Source organism: Martes martes, assembly GCF_963455335.1.
Source record: "Martes martes genome assembly, chromosome: 10".
Lineage (NCBI taxonomy): Eukaryota > Metazoa > Chordata > Mammalia > Carnivora > Mustelidae > Martes > Martes martes.
In genome coordinates this window covers 43,083,467-43,104,049 of record NC_137898.1, presented here as the reverse complement: position 1 = coordinate 43,104,049, position 20,583 = coordinate 43,083,467, and the positions used below count along the sequence as shown (strand labels likewise).

At 37.9% G+C, this 20,583-nt stretch overlaps 1 protein-coding gene across 2 annotated transcripts in view; it reads right to left on the bottom strand.

Annotated features, from left to right (window-relative positions):
* UEVLD (UEV and lactate/malate dehyrogenase domains) overlaps nucleotides 1-20,583 on the bottom strand; it is a 59,129-nt gene that overhangs the window by 21,485 nt on the left and 17,061 nt on the right. For both annotated transcript variants that reach the window (XR_013967571.1, XM_080816784.1), the window contains exons 4-7: nucleotides 17,938-18,101; nucleotides 10,647-10,782; nucleotides 9,789-9,907; nucleotides 5,128-5,230 (exon numbers count right to left, since the gene is read on the bottom strand). Coding sequence is in view for 1 of the 2 variants with exons in the window: in XM_080816784.1 (XP_080672910.1) it covers nucleotides 5,128-5,230; nucleotides 9,789-9,907; nucleotides 10,647-10,782; nucleotides 17,938-18,101 (522 nt within the window). In the remaining variant the exon portion in view is untranslated. The remainder of the gene's footprint in view (nucleotides 1-5,127; nucleotides 5,231-9,788; nucleotides 9,908-10,646; nucleotides 10,783-17,937; nucleotides 18,102-20,583) is intronic.

Below are 20,583 nucleotides of genomic sequence, written 5' to 3'. Positions count from 1 at the left end.
GCTGGTCGTACTCCCCTATGCTGATTCTACAATCTGTAATTATGTCACTAATTACAATTTTTAGAATACTGCCTTTAATGGGTATAAGAATCACCTGAGCTACTTATCTAAAATGTAGATTCCCAGGCTCCACCCCTAGAAATTCAGGATCCGTAGATCTAGGATGAACCCCAGGCATCTGCAATTGTAAGGTGATTCTGATATAAGTGATTAATCCACAACTCATGTTTTAAGAACCACGGGCTATTGAGCATATTTTGCTTTTGCTCCATAGGTCAACAACATGCTATTTTCAAATTCACAACTATTGAACTTTTTTCTCCATGCACACATATGCAAAGATCCCCACACACAAACATTTATGCCTGCATATGCACAGACTATTTCTAGAGTGAATCATGTAAAATTGGTAACGAACTTATGTTTGAAATCCTAGTTTAGCCTCTAACTAACTGCATGTCCTAAACCACAACCTCTCTGAGCCATCTATAAAAGAAAAGTAACACTGAGTGAATATATGTGAAGTACCTAGCATATATTACTGATTCCTTAGAAAAATGTCAAGTGCTGGGGTGCCTGGGTGGCTCAGTGGTTTAAGCCGCTGCCTTCAGCTCAGGTCATGATCTCAGGGTCCTGGGATCGAGTCCCGCATCAGGCTCTCTGCTTGGCGGGGAGCCTGCTTCCCTCTCACTCTCCCTGCCTGCCTCTCTGCCTACTTGTGATCTCTCTCTGTCAAATAAATAAATAAAATCTTTAATAAAAAAAGAAAGAAAGAAAGAAAGAAAAATGTCAAGTGCTATTGTTGTTATTTAGGGATAAAAGATAAACATAATAGTAAGCATGATAACATAATAAACATAATAACCATGATCAAGATGTCATAGGACAATGATCCCATTAGCTAAGCTTAATGTAGAATAAAAGTAATTTTAAAAAAATGAAAGTAATCAAGGGAGAGCAAACAGGAACACTTATGTACTATTAGAGAGAGTACAAATTGGTTCAACTTCTTTGGGAACAATTTACCAATATAAATTTTGAAAACATCTATTTTTGACCCAGTAATTATACCTTATCTTGCCAATTAGAGAAGTACACGAAAATTTTTGTATAACAATGTTCTCTCCACTATTATTTGTAAGCAGAAAAAAAAACCAACAACAACCTAAACGTCTTCCAACAGGAGACAGACATCCATATGACAAAATATTATGAAGCTGTTCAAAGAAGTAGAGCTATTTAGATCTGTGCTGTTAATAAAGATATTCAAGAGCACACTATTAATTCACCAACAATTTCAACACAGAATTGCCATATGAGCCAGAAGTTCCACTTCTGAGTATATACCTAGAAGAAGTAAAAATAGTTTTTCAAGCAAAAACTTGTACATGAATGTTCATAGTAGCACTATTCACATTAGCAAAAAGATACACCCCAAAGGTCCATCAACTGATGGATGAGTAAAATGTGGAATATGGAATATTACTCAGCCATAAAAAGAATGATGTACTGATACGTGCTATAATATGGATGAATGTTGAAAACATGATGCTAAGTGAAAGAAGCCAGACATGAAAGGCCACATATTGTATGATTCCATTTATACGACATATCTAGAAGAGGCAAGACCACAGGGGAGATTAGTGGTTGCCAGGACATGGGGAGAGGGGAAGCGGGGAGTGACTGCTTATTGTGTACACGGTTTCCTTTTGGGGGTAGAAAATGTTCTGGAACTAGATAGTGGTGATGGCTGCAGAACACTGTGAATGCCCTAAATGTCACTATTGGTAAATTTTACATTATATGTATTTTTTTATTTCATTTCATTTTATTTTATTTTATTTATTTTTGGTTAAAGGTTTTATTTATTTATTTATTTGACAGAGAGAGAGAGAGAGAGCGCGCACAAGCAGCATGACCCTGGGATCATGATCTGAGCCGAAGGCAGACACTTAACTGACTGAGCCATCCAAGTGTACAAAATAAATGTATTTTAGCACAAAATAAAAATAAAGGAATAAAAATATTAAATTCAAAAAACAAGTGCAGAACCAGTTTCTCCAGTCTGACTCCTGAAGCAACTACTTTTTTTTTTAAGATTTTATTTATTTTTTTGACAGAGAGAGAAAGAGAGAGCACAAACAGGGGGAATGGCAGGCAGAGGGAGAGGGATAAGTAGGCTCCACACTGAGCCAGGAGCCTGATCCCAGGATCCTGGGATCATGACCTGAGCTGAAGGCAGATGCTTAACCGACTGAGCTACCCGGGTGCCCCTGAACTACTCTTAAAAATTTTTTTTAATTTGATACAGAGAGAGAGAGAGATCACAAGTAGGCAGAGAGGCAGGCAGAGAGAGAGAGAGAGGGAAGCAGACTCCCTGCTGAGCAGAGAGCCCGATGCGGGGCTCAATCTCAGGACCCTGAGATCATGACCTGAGCCGAAGGCAGAGGTTTAACCCACTGAGCCACCCAGGTGCCCCTGAAGCAACTACTCTTAATAATTCCTTTGTATTTCTCCAGATTTAGTCTATACATACACAAGCATAACTGTGGGCATATATGTATATTTGCAGGCTCATCTGTATATATGGATAACCTTCCTCAAAATGTTTTTGTTTTTAAGATTTTATTTATTTTTGAGAGAGAGGGGGAACACAAGCAGGGAGGAGAGGCAGAGAGAGAAGCAGACTCCCTGCTGAGCAGGGAGCCCAATGTGGAGCTCCATCCCAGGCCCCTGGGAGCATGACCTGAGCCGAAGGCAGATGCTTAACTGAGCCACCCAGGCATCTCCCAACCCCCCCCCCCCAAATGTTTTAATAACTATTTTGAAAAAGTCCAAGTGGAGCCAAAGCATAACTGTAGAATGGTCAGTCACAGTCATCAAAGCCTGTCACAATGGAGCATTACTCAAATTTCCAAAACCACTGACCCTAATTTCCCAAAATTACTAATGCACTTCTCCATATTATGGAATATACTTATGAGATATTCGTTAACATTATATTTTAAATTGTTCATATAACAGTAATTAAATTCAGTGTTAGCAGGAACATATAACTTAATTAACAAATGGGACATGAAAGTTGCACCAAAACGGTGTGGACTCATTCAACATTCCCTACGTGGCGGCAAGCACCACACACTATACATCTGCTCCATGGGTTCTATTCTTTCAGTTATATGAAACAATAGTTATTGATGGTTAATGACTTACACAGGAAGAAACAATTTCTTCAGATCCTAAAAGGCCGCACAACCTCTAGGGTCCATATACTAAAGTCTCCTAAAGTGATTTGGAGGAGTTAAAAGGTCCCTAAAGAATTTCAGTATGTGGAAATGACAGGCACAAGAGAATATCCAGCTCCCTAAAGGATCCTCTCTATGAGACCTACAAAAGGATCATTAAAGCAAATACTGTACTCTTTCCAGACAACAAAAATGAACTCGTATCCTACAGGGATCCAGAGTCTTACTTTAACTATTACACCCAATTTTTACAACCTGCATGTATAACTTCAATTTTTCTCACCCACTATTGTTCTTAGTACATTTAGGTTTGAATGTCACCATTTTAATTTTTCGGGGAAAATATGGTCAAGAGTACAGGGGACCTAAGCAAGGAAAGCCAAACAACTATAACATATTACAACCTGACTTTAGCTATAACCTGGTCTTCCAATTTTTTTTGATCATGCATCTCTAGTAATAAAATATTTTCAAGCTCACATCCCCAAATATGGTATCAACTTATATTTATGTTAATGTACATTATAAAATATATATAAATTTTTTAAATTAAAAAGAAGAGATCAAAAACTACTTTCCCAACATTTAAAATTTTATTTAATAATGGTAAGAAATCCTTTTGTTCTTATTAAAACTTATTTTAACAATAAATTTTTAGTGAAAGAGATACGTACTTGTAAAAATCTTAACACTCTGCCACATACCAAGAGGTAGGTATTATTGCACTTTATAGACAATAAAACTAAACTTTGAGAAGTTTTTTTTTAAGATTTTATTAATTTATTTGTCAGAGAGAGAGAGAACACAAGCAGGGGGAGCAGCAGGCAGAGCAGGCAGAGGGAGAAGCAGGCCTCCCGCTGAGCAAGGAGCCCGATACGGGACTCAATCCCAGGACCCTGGGATCTTGACCTTGAGCTGAAGGCAGCTGCTTAACCGACTGAGCCACCCCAGGCATCCCTAAACTTTGAGAGGTTATATAACCTGACAAATGCCAGAGCATTTGTCATGCAGAGCTGGGATGCAACCCCCTATCTAACTCTAAAACCAGTGCTCTTAACCAATATATTATGAAAGTGGAAGCAATCAAAGAAAACACATTTATACTACAGTAGAAGTCAAAGACAGACTAAATCCTTCTGACCAATCAGAATGCTCTCTGCTCATCTGACTCTTGTTAATGTAATCAATTACAATCTCTGAATGACTTTGGGTTTAAAACTAAAATTATTATTATTATTATTATTTAAGATTTTATTTATTTGACAGACAGAGATCACAAGTAGGCAGAGAGGCAGGCAGAAAGAGAGGGAGGGGGAAGCAGGCTCCCTGCTGAGCAGAGAGCCCGATGCGGGGCTCGATCCCAGGACCCTGGGATCATGACCTGAGCCGAAGGCAGAGGCTTTAACCCACTGAGCCACTCAGGTGCCCCAAAACTAAAATTATTTTAATCTTAGTTTCCCAATATGTAAAATGAGCAACTTGGAGTAGGTGAACTTTAATGTGCTTTTTAGCATTAAAATACCATGACTCAAGGAAGAGCACAGAGGATTTTTGGAGTAGTGAAAGACACTACAATGGTAAATACATGTCATTACAGATTTGTCCGCACCCACAGGATGTACAACACCAAGAGTAAACCATAATGTAAAGTATGGATTTTGGATAACAGTGATGTGTTGTAACTGTGCCACTCTGGTGGGGAATGTTGACAATGGGGGAGGGTTGTCCATGTGCAATGATAATGGATATATATGGGAAATCTTCTGCTCAATGTTGCTGTGAACTTAAAACTGTTCTAAAAGAAAAGTGCATTAAAAAAAAATTCTAGGACTCAAATACAAGAACAAATGAGGCAAATATCTTTTAAGCAGAATAACCAGACCTTTGCTGATCTCCACATTAGGCAGGCTAAAGATGTCAAGGTCCATCACCCCTCCTTTTGTCTCTTCTGAGAGGTCCAAGAGAACCAGTCTGTCTGCAATGCCCTGTACAATAAGAAGAAGAACATACAGCATTAGGCAAACACAGCTAGTTCTCGGTTTAAATTTATTCAGAAGTGAAGCTAATGGAGAAAGCACAGGCCTTATGAAGGAAAAGTAACACAACAGCAATAAATGCTGCAATAAATACACGCAAGCAATAAACTACCATGAACTTGAGCAATGTGATCCTTGACTGAAAATTGGGACCTAGCAGGACTTAACTCAGAAGTCACAGACTGCAGATTTCCTTAGATGGGACAATGAGTAATAAGGATGAGTTGGTGGACTCAATACAGTTGCTGTTGTTCTTGAGCTTTGGTTTTCAATTTAATGTCATAATTTCATTATATGAATGTCATATAAAATATGTCATTCTATATATGTCATAATGTCATTCTGAAAGTACTTAGAGTGATTTTTGCTCTGTTTTAGTGACTCATTGTCAACACCAATGCCAAGTTTCTCTTTTAAAAAAAAGGATAATGGGGCACCTGGGTGGCGTCTGCCTTCGGCCCAGGTCATGATCCCAGGGTCCTGGCAGAGAGCCTGCTTCTCCCTCCTCCTCTGCTCTTGTGCCTCCCCCTGCTTGTGCTCTTTCTCTCTCTCACTCCTGTTCTCTCTTGCTACTGCTCTCTCTCTCACTCGTGCTCTCTCTCTAAATAAATCCTTAAAAAAAAAAATTAAAAAAGGATAATAGCCATAAATCTAAAATAAAATGCTATTATCATGGAGAACCCTCCTCAGAGATCTCATGGAAAACACTCCTCATGCCTATAGATGGCTCCCTGAGTGCCCCGGTAGGCTAACAGTAAATGACGGCACAGAAACTCCTCCGAGTCAAATTACCTTTGTGGAAGGTCTTTTTCTAAAGTGCTAAGCAGTGTGAGGATCTTTCCTATATTAGAGCGCAGAGGCAAGAGTACCCAGAGGTCTACCAGACCATCAGGCAGAAAGTACAAAAGAAAACAACGCAGCTACACTATTTATTAGCTCTGTGATGCTGGGCAAGTTACTGAACTTGACCTTACTTCATGGGGTTATGGGGATTAATATGTAACCCAGAGCTGGCAACTGTACCTATTAATTTTATTATTTTCAACTACGCTCAAAAGAGAAATGCAGGGGCACCCGGTTGGCTCAGTGGGTTAGAGCCTCTGCCTTCGGCTCAGGTCATGATCCCCGGGGCCTGGGATCAAGCCCCGCATCGGGCTCTCTGCTCCGTGGAGAGCCTGCTTTCTCCTCTCTCTCTGCCTGCCTCTCTGCCTACTTGTGATCTCTGTCAAATAAATAAAAAAGAAAAATCTTAAAAAAAAAGAAAAGAGAAATGCAAAGAAAATGATGAGTTACCATTTTTATTTATGAGACATACACAGATCCAAAAGTTAAACAGCAGTAATGTGGGAAAATGGGTATTCTAACACACTGAGGGTATGACAATAAACTGGTACAACTGATATAGGGGATAATTTGACAAGTTCTATCAGAATTTAAAGGCACAGTAATTCCTTTAATCCACTTATCTCATTTATAGAAACTATCTACAAGTTTATTAGTACATGTGAAATGTGATACAATGCATATAAAGAAATTCAAAAGACTAGAAATGTCTGTCTGTAAGAAGAGCAATAATATGGAAGTATAACACAGTGGTTTAGAGCAGACCCTCCCAAGCTTTAAGTGATCACCACTTAATAGATCAGGACACCACACGGAACACCAGGGGTTGTGTTAAAATGCAGGTTTGCTTCCATAGGTCTGGGGTGGGGCCCTAGATAATGCAATTCTAATAAGATCTCGGATATTGCCCGTGCTTCCAGTCTAAAAGCCACATGCTAAGCAGTAAATGTTTAGAATACAGGCTCTGTAAACAGGCTGCCTCACTTCAAATCCTGCTCCATTTATTAACAGTGTGACATTAGGCGAGTTGCATAACCTCCCTCTGCCTTGATTTCTCCATTTGTAAAATGCCAGTAATGACAGTACCTAACATACAGAGTTAGGTAAAGTTTAGTAAAAATTAGTAAGTGTTTCACCGAGTGCCTAGTACCTAGTAAGCATTCAGCAAAGGTTAGTTCCTACTGCTACCTGCACCACTACTATGGACACCATTATGACTACTACTGTATCATAATACTTGATAGGTTGTATCTTCATCAAAATATCAATGTTTACAAGACAAATGGAAAAATTTCCATTTAGACCGTTTACAGACAAAAGAATACTGATAGTGAGACTCTTCCAACAGTTAAAGAAACATGACTTTAAGAGGCCTTCTGGTACTTAACCAAAACCCAACAAAATTGATAAAACTCAATACTGTTAGGGATGTAAGAAATCAGAATGATGTTCATACTATTATTAGCAGCATGGATTAGTTCTGATTTCCTGAAGCACGAATTGAAATATGTAATAAGTACCATAAAGGCCATTCATGCCCTCTGATTGACCAGTGCTGGGTTTTTTGTGTGTGGTTTGTTTTTTTTTTTAAGGTTTTATTTATTTATTTGGCAGAGAGAGACACAGTGAGAGAGTTAACACAAGAAGGGGAATGGGAGAGGGAGAAGCAGGCTTCCTGCTGAGCAAGGAGCCCAATGTGGGGCTTGATCCCCATGACCTGAGCTGAAGGCAGATGCTTAACGACTGAGCCACCCAGGCGCCCTGTTTTGTTTTGGTTTTGTTTTTAAAGATTTCCTTTATTGGGGCACCTGGGTGGCCCAGTGGGTTAAGCCTCTGCCTTCGGCTCAGGTCATGGTCTCAGGGTTCTGGGATCGAGCCCCACATGGGGTTGTCTGCTCAGCAGGGAGCCTGCTTCCCCCTTTCTCTCTGCCTGCCTCTCTGCCTACTTGTGATCTCTTTCTCTCTCTGTCAAATAAATAAAGAAAATCTTAAAAAAAAAAAAAAAGGATTTTCTTTATTTATTAGAGAAAGAGAGAGAGAGCACAAGCAGAGGGAGTGGCAGGCAGAGGGAAAGGGGGAAGCAGGCTCCACCCAGAGCAGAGAGCCTGATGCGGAGCTCTATCCCAGGACCCTGAGATCACGACCTGAGCTGAAGGCAGATGCTCAACTGACGGAGCCACCCAGGCATCCCCAAACACACTAGTACTGTTTTTGAGGTTATGTACAACTAAAAGAAAATTCAGAGGAGAAAATAAGCAACTTGTAAAGCAATGTTTATGGAAGCATTCTGTTTAGTAACAAAGGAACTGAAAACAGTTCAAACTCCAATTAAGTGGGACTAATATATTTACATGGAGAGTGGAGGAAAAGAAACAAAGTCAAAAGTTAGCATATGTTGGGGCGCCTGGGTGGCTCAGTCGGTTAAGCCTCTGCCTTAGGATCAGGTCATGATCCCCGGGTTCTGGGATTAAGCCCTGCATTGGGCTTCCGTGTTCGGCGGGCAGTCTGCTTTTCCCTCTGCTCCTCCCCCTGCTCCTGCTCTCTCTCGCTCTCTCATTCAGGCCCTCTCTCTCTCTCTTTAAAAAATAAAATCTTTAAAAAAAAAAAAATAAAATCTTTAAAAAAAAAAAAAAAGTTAGACTATATTGTTCTGCGCAGCCAGCATTTAAAATTTTCTAGCTCCCTGCATACAAATTAATTATTCATTAAAGTACAATTATCTCTAAGACCCATGTGAGTCTGAAATAAAAAGGGAAGAATCTAGATGACAAACAATCAAAAGTTTTGAAAGACTTTATTTATTTGAGAGAGAGAGAGAGCACAAGCAGGGTGAGGGGCAGAGGGAGAAGTAGACTTCCCACTAAGCAGGGGGTCCAACGTGGGGCTCGATCCCAGGACTCCTGGATCATGACCTGAGCCTGAAGGCAGACACTTAACCAACTGAGACACCCAGGTGCCTGACAATCAAATTTTAATAGAAAGAAAAAACAAAACACCAGCTACCAAATAAACAGAGAGGGACAGCTATTCCATTCTGGACTGTATCCCTGAAAAGACACAGACATGCTGTTATCCTGATACCAAGACCTTGGAAGGGCTTTTGAACCTGTCTGGAAGGGAATTTAACCTTTCTCAAAATAATTTACATACAAAAGAGCCAGTAAAAAGGACTGATGGAAAAATAAACAAATTTCAAACTAGTATACAATCTCAATTTAGAAACTATGATCGTAAGAGAAAGTGGAGTAATTATACAAGAAAAGGCAATTTTTAAGGAAAAAGATGTTAATTTTAGAAAGAGCTAAAATTAAGTATTATATTAAATAAGAGCTTAATTAAAGCGGCATGACTCAGAAAACACAAAGGAATTGGTGACTAAGTCAGATGAATGTCACGTTGAGGTTTCCCTTGGAATAGGATGATGAGCCCATTGTTCAAATCACTTTTTTAAAGCCTATTCCATGACTAAGTACTAATTAAGAAGCAACATCCCTGATCAGAGCTTTCAACTTCTTTTTTTTGCCAACTTACTAAATATATTTTAAGGCAAAATGAGGTTTCTCCACATGACAAAATGAAGCCATTATTTCCTGTGTGTTAAGCATAAACTGCCTAAAAGTATAGCAATATGTCAGATGGATTTATAACCACCATGCTTACATACCTTTGCTGAGATTGCTAATGTGCAGGCAATACCCAGTTCTCCACCTCCAACCACGGTAATTTTATTGACTGTTTTAGGCTCGTGATTTACCCAGTTCTTTGAATTTATGTCTGAGACACCTAGAAATCAAAGTGGATTACCATGAAATTCTTGAAATAATATCAAAAATCTTTTTTAGGGTCTTAAAAAAAATACACCAACTTTTAGTGACTTGGACAGAAAACATGGTGTTAGTCCGTAAGAAGCACTCGAGAGTATCTGAACAAGTGAAATGCAAGACAGGCAGGAATCTCAGTAAATATTCTAATAAAGAGAGACTACCCCATTAAAAAGAAAGTATCTTTCTAAACATTGAAAACATTATATAAGACTGAAAAATAGAATTCCCATCATTCTGAATGACATTGTGATTCTTACTGCTCTGGTCTATAATGCAAAAATGTTTAATGCCTCACTGAATTTTATAAGCATGGATATTTTGCTTTATCCTCAATGAGAAACATCGAGAATCATAAATTTTCTGATCCAATCTATTAATTGAATGAGGCAAAAAGCCACAAAAATATAATGAAAAAGGTTCATATGATGAAAAAGGTTTGGGATTGTCATATCAAGTGATTTTGAATAAAACACAGAATTATTTTATCTGTCAGTGTAAGAGTAATCTTTTACATTTTAAGAAACTATAATTATTGGAACTGTAGGGTAACACCCTATAATAGATGCAGAGAATTTTTGATTCAATGGAGATATGCACAGATACATGAATATATTTATTTACAGAAATCCATAGCAGAGAGTAAAGGATATTAGTGAGAATTGTAAATTCATAACTCTCTCATTAACAAAAATACAAACCTTCAGTGATTTTTGCAATATAGGCTAGCAAGTCTACCTGCCGTGCCTCATCAGACGATGGTAGAGAATACAGGGGAAGTTCCTCTTGAAACTTGGCAATCATTTCTTTAATTAGCCCAACAATGACAGATTTAGGCTGCAGAATACAAAGGGAAAGTTATGTAAAAATTTTCCTAAAGAATATTACCTTGTTAACCTATATATTATTATGAAGTTAATGAACAGAAAGTTTTGTATTATGCTCTTAGTTTTTAAAAACTATCATACAAATTACATAAGACTTTTAACTGAAAAATTATTTAATTCTTTAAACTGAAAATTAGAGAAATGCTAATCCATGTCACCAAAAGATGGGAAAATAACAATGAATGTGCTTATAGCAAAGTACCTATGTTCAGGAATTGTCTGTATTTTTTTATTTTAAAATAAGTGCAGACTTACAGAAAAGTTACAAAAACAAGTACAAAAATTTTTCATATACTCTTCACCCAGCTCATTCAAATGTTAACTTTTTAGCACATATATTTTCTATCTCCTTCCCTCTCTATATTTTTCTGAACCAGCTGAGAATAAAATGCAGATTAATACCTTTTCACCCCTAAATACTTTAGTGTGTATTTCCTAAAAGAAAAAACAAAACCAGGCACCTGGGTGGCTCAGTGGCTCAGTTGGTTGAGTGTCTGACTCTTGGTTTCAGCTCAGGTCGTGATCTCAGGGACATGAGATCAAGCCCCGGGCTGGGCACCATACCTGGCGTGGAGTCTGAGATTCTCTATCTCCCTCTATCTCCCTCTGCCTCTGCCCCTCCTCCCACTCCACGTGTACTCTATCAAAAAAGTAAAAGTAAAATCTGTTAAAAAAAAAAACAACCCAAAACCCCTCAAAAAACAAAAAATATTCTCCTACATAAGTACTATCAAATCAAAAAAGTAACACTGATAAAATATTATCTAACCCAGTACTGTTTCTATTAATTTATTAAGCAACCATAGTAAAATCCACTTATACTCTCTAACCTTCAGTTTATCAGCAGTATAATATGAAAAATAAATCCCAAGTGGCTGTTATGAGAAACAAATGCATGCAACCTATATGCTGTAAGTGTAAAATATTTATTATTATTAAAAATATTCACTAGTTTGCTTATTTTAAAAAATGCTTAATTTATCAGAGCCTGAGTTTCACTATTTATAAATCAAGAGGGTGAAGTTATTAGGATCAAAAACGGAAACACTTTTTTTTTTTTTTTAAAGATTTATTTATTTATTTATTTGACAGAGATCACAAGTAGGCAGAGCAGCAGGCAGAGAGAGAGGAGGAAGCAGGCTCCCCGCTGAGCAGGGAGCCAGATGCGGGGCTCAATCCCAGGACCCTGAGATCATGACCTGAGCCAAAGGCAGAGGCTTTAATCCACTGAGCCACCTAGGCGCCCCAAAAACTCAAACACTTTTAAAGACCAAGCAGATAATAATGTGTGAAGTTGTCAAGTATGAGAAAATTTAGGGAGATGGTTATTGTGGCAAATTGGAAAGAGTATACACATAGGCATTCAAATTCATATTAAGAACAAAATAAAACAAAGCAAAACAAAACCACTTTTGTTGTTCAACAAAACTCTATAGGCCTAACACAGCACACTGAATCTCTCAGGGAAAACGTCTGCAATCCTTGGCCTAGACAGCCTCTAGATTTCTTCCAGCTCCAAAATTCTATGTAATTCTACTACATAATTATAATTCCAGCTGCAGAAAACGTCTGCACTCCTTGGCCTAGACAGCCTCTAGATTTCTTCCAGCTCCAAAATTCTATGTAATTCTACTACATAATTAAAATTCCAACTGCATGAGCAACTTAAAAGTTACTGTAGTACTTTTAAATAGGACAATTTAAATAATGTATTGTCTTCTTAAGACTAGTTTAAGTTAAAAAAAAAAAACTAGTTTTAGCTTATAATAAAGAGGTTCAAACAGTAAAATGGAATCAACACTGTTTGAACTGAAATCAAGCACAACCTCAACTAGACTATGGGATATCTCTGAGTATTTACTATATGAACAAAACTATGAAAAGAGATCCCAATGAAAACCAGAAATAGGAAACAGGAAATATGAATTCCCAAAACAGGGCACAGATGTCAAAATACTGTTTGAGGATAGCTTACAAAAAAATTTAAAAAGAAGGGTAAAAATGGGCGCTTGGGTGGCTCAGTGGGTTAAGCCTCTGCCTTTGGCTTAGGTCGTGATCTCAGGCTCCTGGGATCGAGTCCCACATCGGGCTCTCTGCTTGGCAGGGAGCCTGCTTCCTTCTCTCTCTCTCTGCCTGCCTCTCTGCCTACTTGTGATCTCGCTCTGTCAAATAAATAAATAAAATCTTAAAAAAAAAAAAGAAGGGTAAAAATAGATGAAGAAGATAAACAGACAATTCAAAAAAGGAGCATACATAATCGATTGATACCTGAAAAAGATTTCAATTTCAGTCACGAAATTAAACATCAAGATAACATTTTTATACACAACCTAACCCTAAACCTAAAGGAGCTGGGGAAAGAACAACAAAGAAAGCCTAAACCCAGCAGGAGAAGAGAAATAATAAAGATCAGAGCAGAAATCAATGAAATAGAAACAAACAAACAAAAAAACAATAGAACAAATCAATGAAACTAGGAGCTGGTTCTTTGAAAGAATTAATAATATTGATAAACCCCTGGCAAGACTTGTCAAAAAGAAAAGAGAGAGGACCCAAATAAATAAAGTCATGAATGAAAGAGGAGAGATCACAACCAACACCAAAGAAATACAAACAATTATAAGAACATATTATGAGCAACTATACGCCAACAAATTTGACAATCTGGAAGAAACGGATGTATTCCTAGAGACATATAAACTACCACAACTGAACCAGGAAGAAATAGAAAACCTGAACAGACCTAACCAGTAAGGAGACTGAAGCAGTTATCAAAAATCTCCCAACAAACAAGAGCCCAGGGCCAGACGGCTTCCCAGGGGAATTCTACCAAACATTTAAAGAAGAATTAATTCCCATTCTCCTGAAACTGCTCCAAAAAAATAGAAATGGAAGGAAAACTTCCAAACTCATTTTATGAGGCCAGCATTACCTCGATCCCAAAACCAGACAAAGACCCCATCAAAAAGGAGAATTACAGACCAAAATCCTTGATGACCACAGATGTAAAAATTCCCACCAAAATACTAGCCAATAGGATCCAACAGTACATTAAAAGGATTATTCACCACGACCAACTGGGATTTATTCCAGGGCAGCAAGGTTGGTTCAACATCCGCAAATCAATCAATGTGATACAATACATTAATAAAAGAACAAGAACCACACGATACTCTCAATAGATGCTGAAAAAGCTTTTGACAAAGTACAGCATCCTTTCTTGATCAAAACTCTTCACAGTGTAGGGATTACAGGGTACATACCTCAATATCATCAAAGCCATCTATGAAAAACCCACAGCGAATATCATTCTCAATGGAGAAAAACTGAGAATTTTTCCTCTGAGGTCAGGAACACCACAGGGATGTCCGTTATCACCACTGCTATTCAACACAGTACTAGAAGTCCTAGCCTCAGCAATCAGACAACAAAAAGAAATTAAAGGCATCTAAATCGGCAAAGAAGAAGTCAAATTATCACTCCTTGCAGATGATATGATACTATAGGTGGAAAACCCAAAAGACTCCACTCCAAACCTGCTAGAACTTGAACAGGAATTCAGTAAAGTGTCAGAATATAAAATCAATGCACAGAAGTCAGCTGCATTTCTATACACCAACAAGAAGACAGAAGAAAGAGAAATTAAGGAGTCAATCCCATTTACAGTTGCACCCAAATCCATAAGATACCTAGGAATAAACCTAACCAAAGAGGCAAAGAATCTGTACTCAGAATACTATAAAGTACTCATGAAAGAAATTGAGGAAGACACAAAGAAATGGAAAAATGTTCCATGCTCATGGATTGGAAGAACAAATATTGTGAAAATGTCTATGCTACCTAAGGCAATCTACACATTTAATGCAATTCCTATCAAAATACCATCCATTTTTTTTTTCAAAGAAATGGAACAAATAATCCTAAAATTTATATGGAACCAGAAAAGACCTCGAATAGCCAGAAGAATGTTGAAAAAGAAAGCCAAAGTTGGTGGCATCACAATTCCAGACTTCAAGCTCTATTACAAAGCTGTCATTATCAAGACAGTACGGTACTGGCACAAAAACAGACACATAGATCAATGGAACAGAACAGAAAGCCCAGAAATAGACCCTTAACTCTATGGTCAACTAATCTTGAACAAAGCAGGAAAGGATGTCCAATGGAAAAAAAACAGTCTCTTCAACAAATGGTGTTTGGAAAACTGGACAGCCACATGCAGAAAAATGAAACTGGACCATTTCCTTACACCACACACGAAAACAGACTCAAAATGGATGAAGGACCTCAATGTGAGAAAGGAATCCATCAAAATTCTTGAGAACACAGGCAGCAACCTCTTCGACCTCAGCTGCAGCAACTTCTTCCTAGGAACATCACCAAAGGCAAGGGAAGCAAGGGCAAAAATGAACTATTGGGACTTCATCAAGATCAAAAGCTTTTGCACAGCAAAGGAAACAGTTAACAAAACCAAAAGACAACTGACAGAATGGGAGAAGATATTTCTAAACAACATACCAGATAAAGGGCTAGCATCCAAAATCTATAAAGAGCTTATCAAACTCAACACCCAAAGAACAAATAATCCAATCAAGAAATGGGCAGAGGACATGAACAGACATTTCTGCAAAGAAGACATCCAGAGGGCCAACAGACACATGAAAAAGTGCTCCACATCACTTGGCATCAGGGAAATACAAATCAAAACCACAATGAGATACCACCTCACACAAGTCAAAATGGCTCAAATTAACAAGTCAGAGACAGATGCTGGCAAGGATGCGGAGAAAGGGGAACCCTCCTATACTGTTGGTGGGAATGCAACCTGGTGCAACCACTCTGGAAAACAGCATGACATCCCTCAAAAAAGTTGAAAATAGAGCTATCCTATGACCCAGCAATTGCACTACTGGGTATTTACCCCTAAAGATACAAATGTAGTGATCCGAAGGGGCACGTGCACCCCAATGTATATAGCAGCTATGTCCACAATAGCCAAACTATGGAAAGAACCTAGATGTCCATCAACAGATGAATGGATAAAGAAGAGGTGGTATATATATATACAATGGAATACTATGCAGCCATCAAAAGAAATGAAATCTTGCCATATGCAACGACATGGTTGGAACTAGAGGGTATTATGCTTAGTGAAACAAGTCAATCAGAGAAAGACAATTATCATATGGTCTCCCTGATATGAGGAAGTTGAGAGGCAACGTGGGGGATTTGGGGGGTAGGAAAGGAATAAATGAAACAAGATGGGATTGGGAGGAGACAAGCCATAAGAGACTCTTAATCTCACAAAACAAACTGAGGGTTGCCGGGGGGAGGGGGATAGGGAGAGGGTGGTTGGGTTATGGACATTGGGGAGGGTATGTGCTATGGTGAGTGCTGTGAAGTGTGTAAGCCTGGCGATTCACAGACATGTACCCCTGGGGCTAATAATATATTATATGTTAATAAAAAATTTAAAAATTAAAAAAAAAAGATAACATTTTTGTCCCGTCAAATGACAAATTTTTATTATGCCCTATTTATCACATTTAAATGGCAATCTTATTTATTAAAATCACTAAATAAAGCAAATCATGTAGATTCATAAAGTAAAAGGTCAGTGTTCCTCCACCTAATCTCTACCAGCCACCTGGTATGCATCCCTTCTTTTTGCATTTCTTCTTTTTAATGGTTTTATATATATGAAATATATGGAAAAGTATAAAGACAAAGTAATTGCACACCTTTTTATAGGATATATATATTTTTTTAAAAGTTGTAATCCTAACACCATTCTCTACTCCAACTTCACCTGACTCTTGACATATCCCTGGTCTCATTCAGGGGTTCCTAGTCCTTCTGTCGTACAACTTCCTGGACACATAGAAATATATTCTAAATTATCCTTTCATAAAAATCTAAATTACTTACAAAAAGGAGAACATACTCTATATCCTTCTAAGTAAATATATAGAGAGAAACAAAGGTTTGTTTTGCTTTTTTTTTTTTTTTAAAATTTTTTTTAATTTATTTATTTGTTAGAGAGAGAGTGAGCGAGCACAGGCAGACAGAGTGGTAGGCAGAGGCAGAGGGAGAAGCAGGCTCCCCGCTGAGCAAGGAGCCCGATATGGGACTCGATCCCAGGACGCTAGGATCATGACCTGAGCCGAAGGCAGCCGCTCAACCAACTGAGCCACCCAGGCGTCCCATAGGTTTGTTTTGCTTTAATGATAGTACCTTCTGTTAGAATGAAGGTACTGCAAAACAGGGATTCTACACTGATTTCAAGTGATGGCAGACATACATTTTGTCTACCTTTTGGAGACGAATTTGGCAATATATAAGAATAGCCTTCAAAATACTTATAAACTTCGATCCAACAATCCCGCTCTTAGAGATTTATCAATGGGAAATTATTAAAGATTTATAATATATACACATTTATATGTACATATTAAGGATGCTCATCATTAAATTTCTAACAACAGATCAATTTGTAAATACATTATGCCAATATTTTTATGTGAGATCATCAGGCAGCCAATTTAAAGACTACGTATTTTGAAAATACTGTTTAAAATGAGAAGTGCTCAATGTAATGGTAGATGAAAAGTCCAGAAAACAGAACTGCATGTGAGAACTTGTAAAGCAAATAAACTGGTTAAAACTTAATGCTCAGTTAAAACATAACATGTAACAGAGGATTATATACAGTGTGGTTCAATTTACATAAAGGTTAAAACTGGGCAAAACTACAAATAATTACATAAATTACGCAAGAATCTTTAAGAAGGAGGGCCTAGGAACTAATGTCCAATATCTTGCTAGTAACTTTTCACATGTTTTATCAAGTAGTGCGCAGCTATCAGAAGAGAGGGAGCAAATAAAAGATGGTTCCAGACCTGGAGAGAGCACTTCATACAGGCTGTGGTCTGTCACTGGGGTTCTGGAACTTGAGTGACTCCAAGGAGCTCAGTTTCAAAATATTTTTCAAGTCCATACAAGGAATACCATTGAAAGAAAATTCAGTACCTTATCTGTACCCTTAGGATAAAGACAGATACTCAGAAAAACAAAAACTTGTAAAAGAAAATCCAAAGTATCTTACATGGCTCCAGTTCTGAAGATAGGGCAAGTATATTCTGCCTTGAGCATCCACATGTTTTCCAACTGAGATTCCCATATTTGCAGTTGGCTTTAGGAAGCAAATGGGGGGAGCAAAAGGGTGGGAATCCAAAATCCACAAACGAATTGGTATATTATACGTATTACCTATTTGAGACAAAATAAACACTTTTTCAAACAATGATGAAGCATGCACATCATATTTATGGTACAGCTAGGTGGCATCTGAAGACGTGTAGTCTAGTCAAGTGTATATATAAAGGATTTATATAAATCAAGGCCTACTTCTCCATTTTCATGTTCCCATTAAAGCACCAGCATAACACTTGAAGAAATTAAATTAAGACAACAACCAGCTCATGCAATTCAGTAAATATTTGTAAGACCTGCTGTGCCAGGAATCTGGGATGCAGTATCTTATCCATGCAACCTTCTTTGTTCCACCCAAGCAGCGCTATTCCACCTTTCTTGAAAGGTAGTGGATACTTTCTATTTTTATACTTATACTGCGTTGAAGTAATTTGCCTACAGGGTCTGTGTTTCCTTTCACAATGTAAACTCCCAGAGGATGATGCATAATTCATTTCTATATCCCCTGCACCAAGTACAGTGCCTAACATACTGGCTGAGAAAAAAGATTTCTTATATAAGTAAGAGTGAGTGAATGAAGAAACAAATGAAAAATGAATGAATTAACGAAGACAAAGTCAATACGTTTGTTACTGACCCTCAAGTTGCTCCTTAAGTGCGAACGGGCTGGGTTAGATACATCGAACTCGGAGCTGAAAATAACCTCCAGAGTTACCTCGTCCAGTGGTTCTTAGAGTGGAGCATACAGAGAGACGGGAACTTCAGCGCAGGCCCTTTCAGTGTTAACCAGTTACTACGTACATACCTCAAGCCTACCGAGAGCAAAAATCTCTCATGGCTCTGGATGCCCGCAAGCCCAAAGCTAAGCCTAATAAAAATGTAAAAAACTAAACTTAAACTAGAAATCTGATCAACTACCTTAGCTGTTCTGTTCTATCTCCTGACAGTCTTACTGCATGTCTTTCACTGTACTTGTGACCAGGGCAGCTCAGGAGCAAGAATGCCCAGGTTCAAATCCTAGTTTCACCCATGACTAGCTTTATGATTTTTAGGCAAGTTCCTTAACTTCCCTGTGCCTCAATTCCTTCCCCTATAAAATGGAAATAATAATACCTCTGATCCCATTGGGTTGTTGTGAGGATGAAGTTAGTTAAGATATGTAAAAGTTAGTTAAGGTATGTAATTCTTAGAACGGTGCATGACATGGGGAATACCATGAAGGGTTGGCAATTTTTGTAATTTACCTCAAACCCATTTTGGAAATAGGCCAGGTCTAAATAAAAAGTTTTATTTTCCACTACAATCCTTTTTTACTAAGGAGATCTTCCTTCCACTGACAGCTACTTTTCTCATCTTGGTTCCTCCTCTAAAAATACAAGGATACTCATCCCTGTCTGTACATTAAAAGCACTTAAGGAACTTGGAAACATACCAGTATCTGGGCCACTCCACTAAAGTTTCTGATTCAATGGGATGGGGCGTGGATAACATTTTTTAAAAGCTTTCCATGTGATTTAGTTCTCAGGTCCACACTCCTCTTCTACTTTTGTCTAAGTCTTAAAACAATTTTTTAAATTGGGATACAACTGACATATAACATATTAGTTTCCCTGTATAATGTAATGACTTGATATTTGTATATACTGCAAAATGATCACTACAATAAGTATAGTTAACATTTGTCACCATAGTGTCTAAATATTTACAATTTGGGTATAGGCATAATATAACAATTGATCCATAGATAATTCTGATTATAAAATCATGTGATCAAAGCACCACAAAGTGACTGATGGGTACTGAGACACACCATCGGATTCCTCCAGAAGTAGTTACTCTGTCAAATATTATATATTTTCTAGAGTAGTGTTTTTCGAATTGTGGTCATGATAATTTGGTCACAAAATTAATTTAGCAGGCTGCAAACAGTATCTTAAAATGGAACTGAAAATAAAATAAATGACAGGTAGTATGGTGTTTAAGATATATAGTGTGTGTTTGCACACCCATGTGTACACTATGTACATAAAAGTATTTCTTATTGTGTGTCACAATCAAAACATTTGAAAGCCACCATTCTAGGCCATGCAAATTTTTTTGTTTCATAATATAGTTATAGCAGGCCAAATCCTGATGGTTCCACTTTCTGTGTTAATCATTACACATTAAAGAAAAGGAAAGAAATGTCTATTGATGGTACCTTCCTAATTGATCAAGGATCTGCTGCCTTTCTCAATGCCCCTTCCCAGGAGCGTCCATGCATTTTCATAGTCCATGCTTGGCAAAGCAACTGGTGAGCTTGATTCCCACGTCTAACTGGTAAGATTCACTACTGGTGTTCTGTTCTCTTCTTCCTTCCTTCTTCTCCATTCTTTTCTGCCAGCAAATGCCCTGCCTCCTACCCTGCCCATTTAGCTTTCAATAATTCATTGCCAAAGAGTCAGAACTCCTGGTAAAGTCCTCAGATCTGAAGTAATTATATTATAAAAGTAAAATTTAAGTTAGCTGTAAATAAAGTTCAGATGCGCATCATCTTATT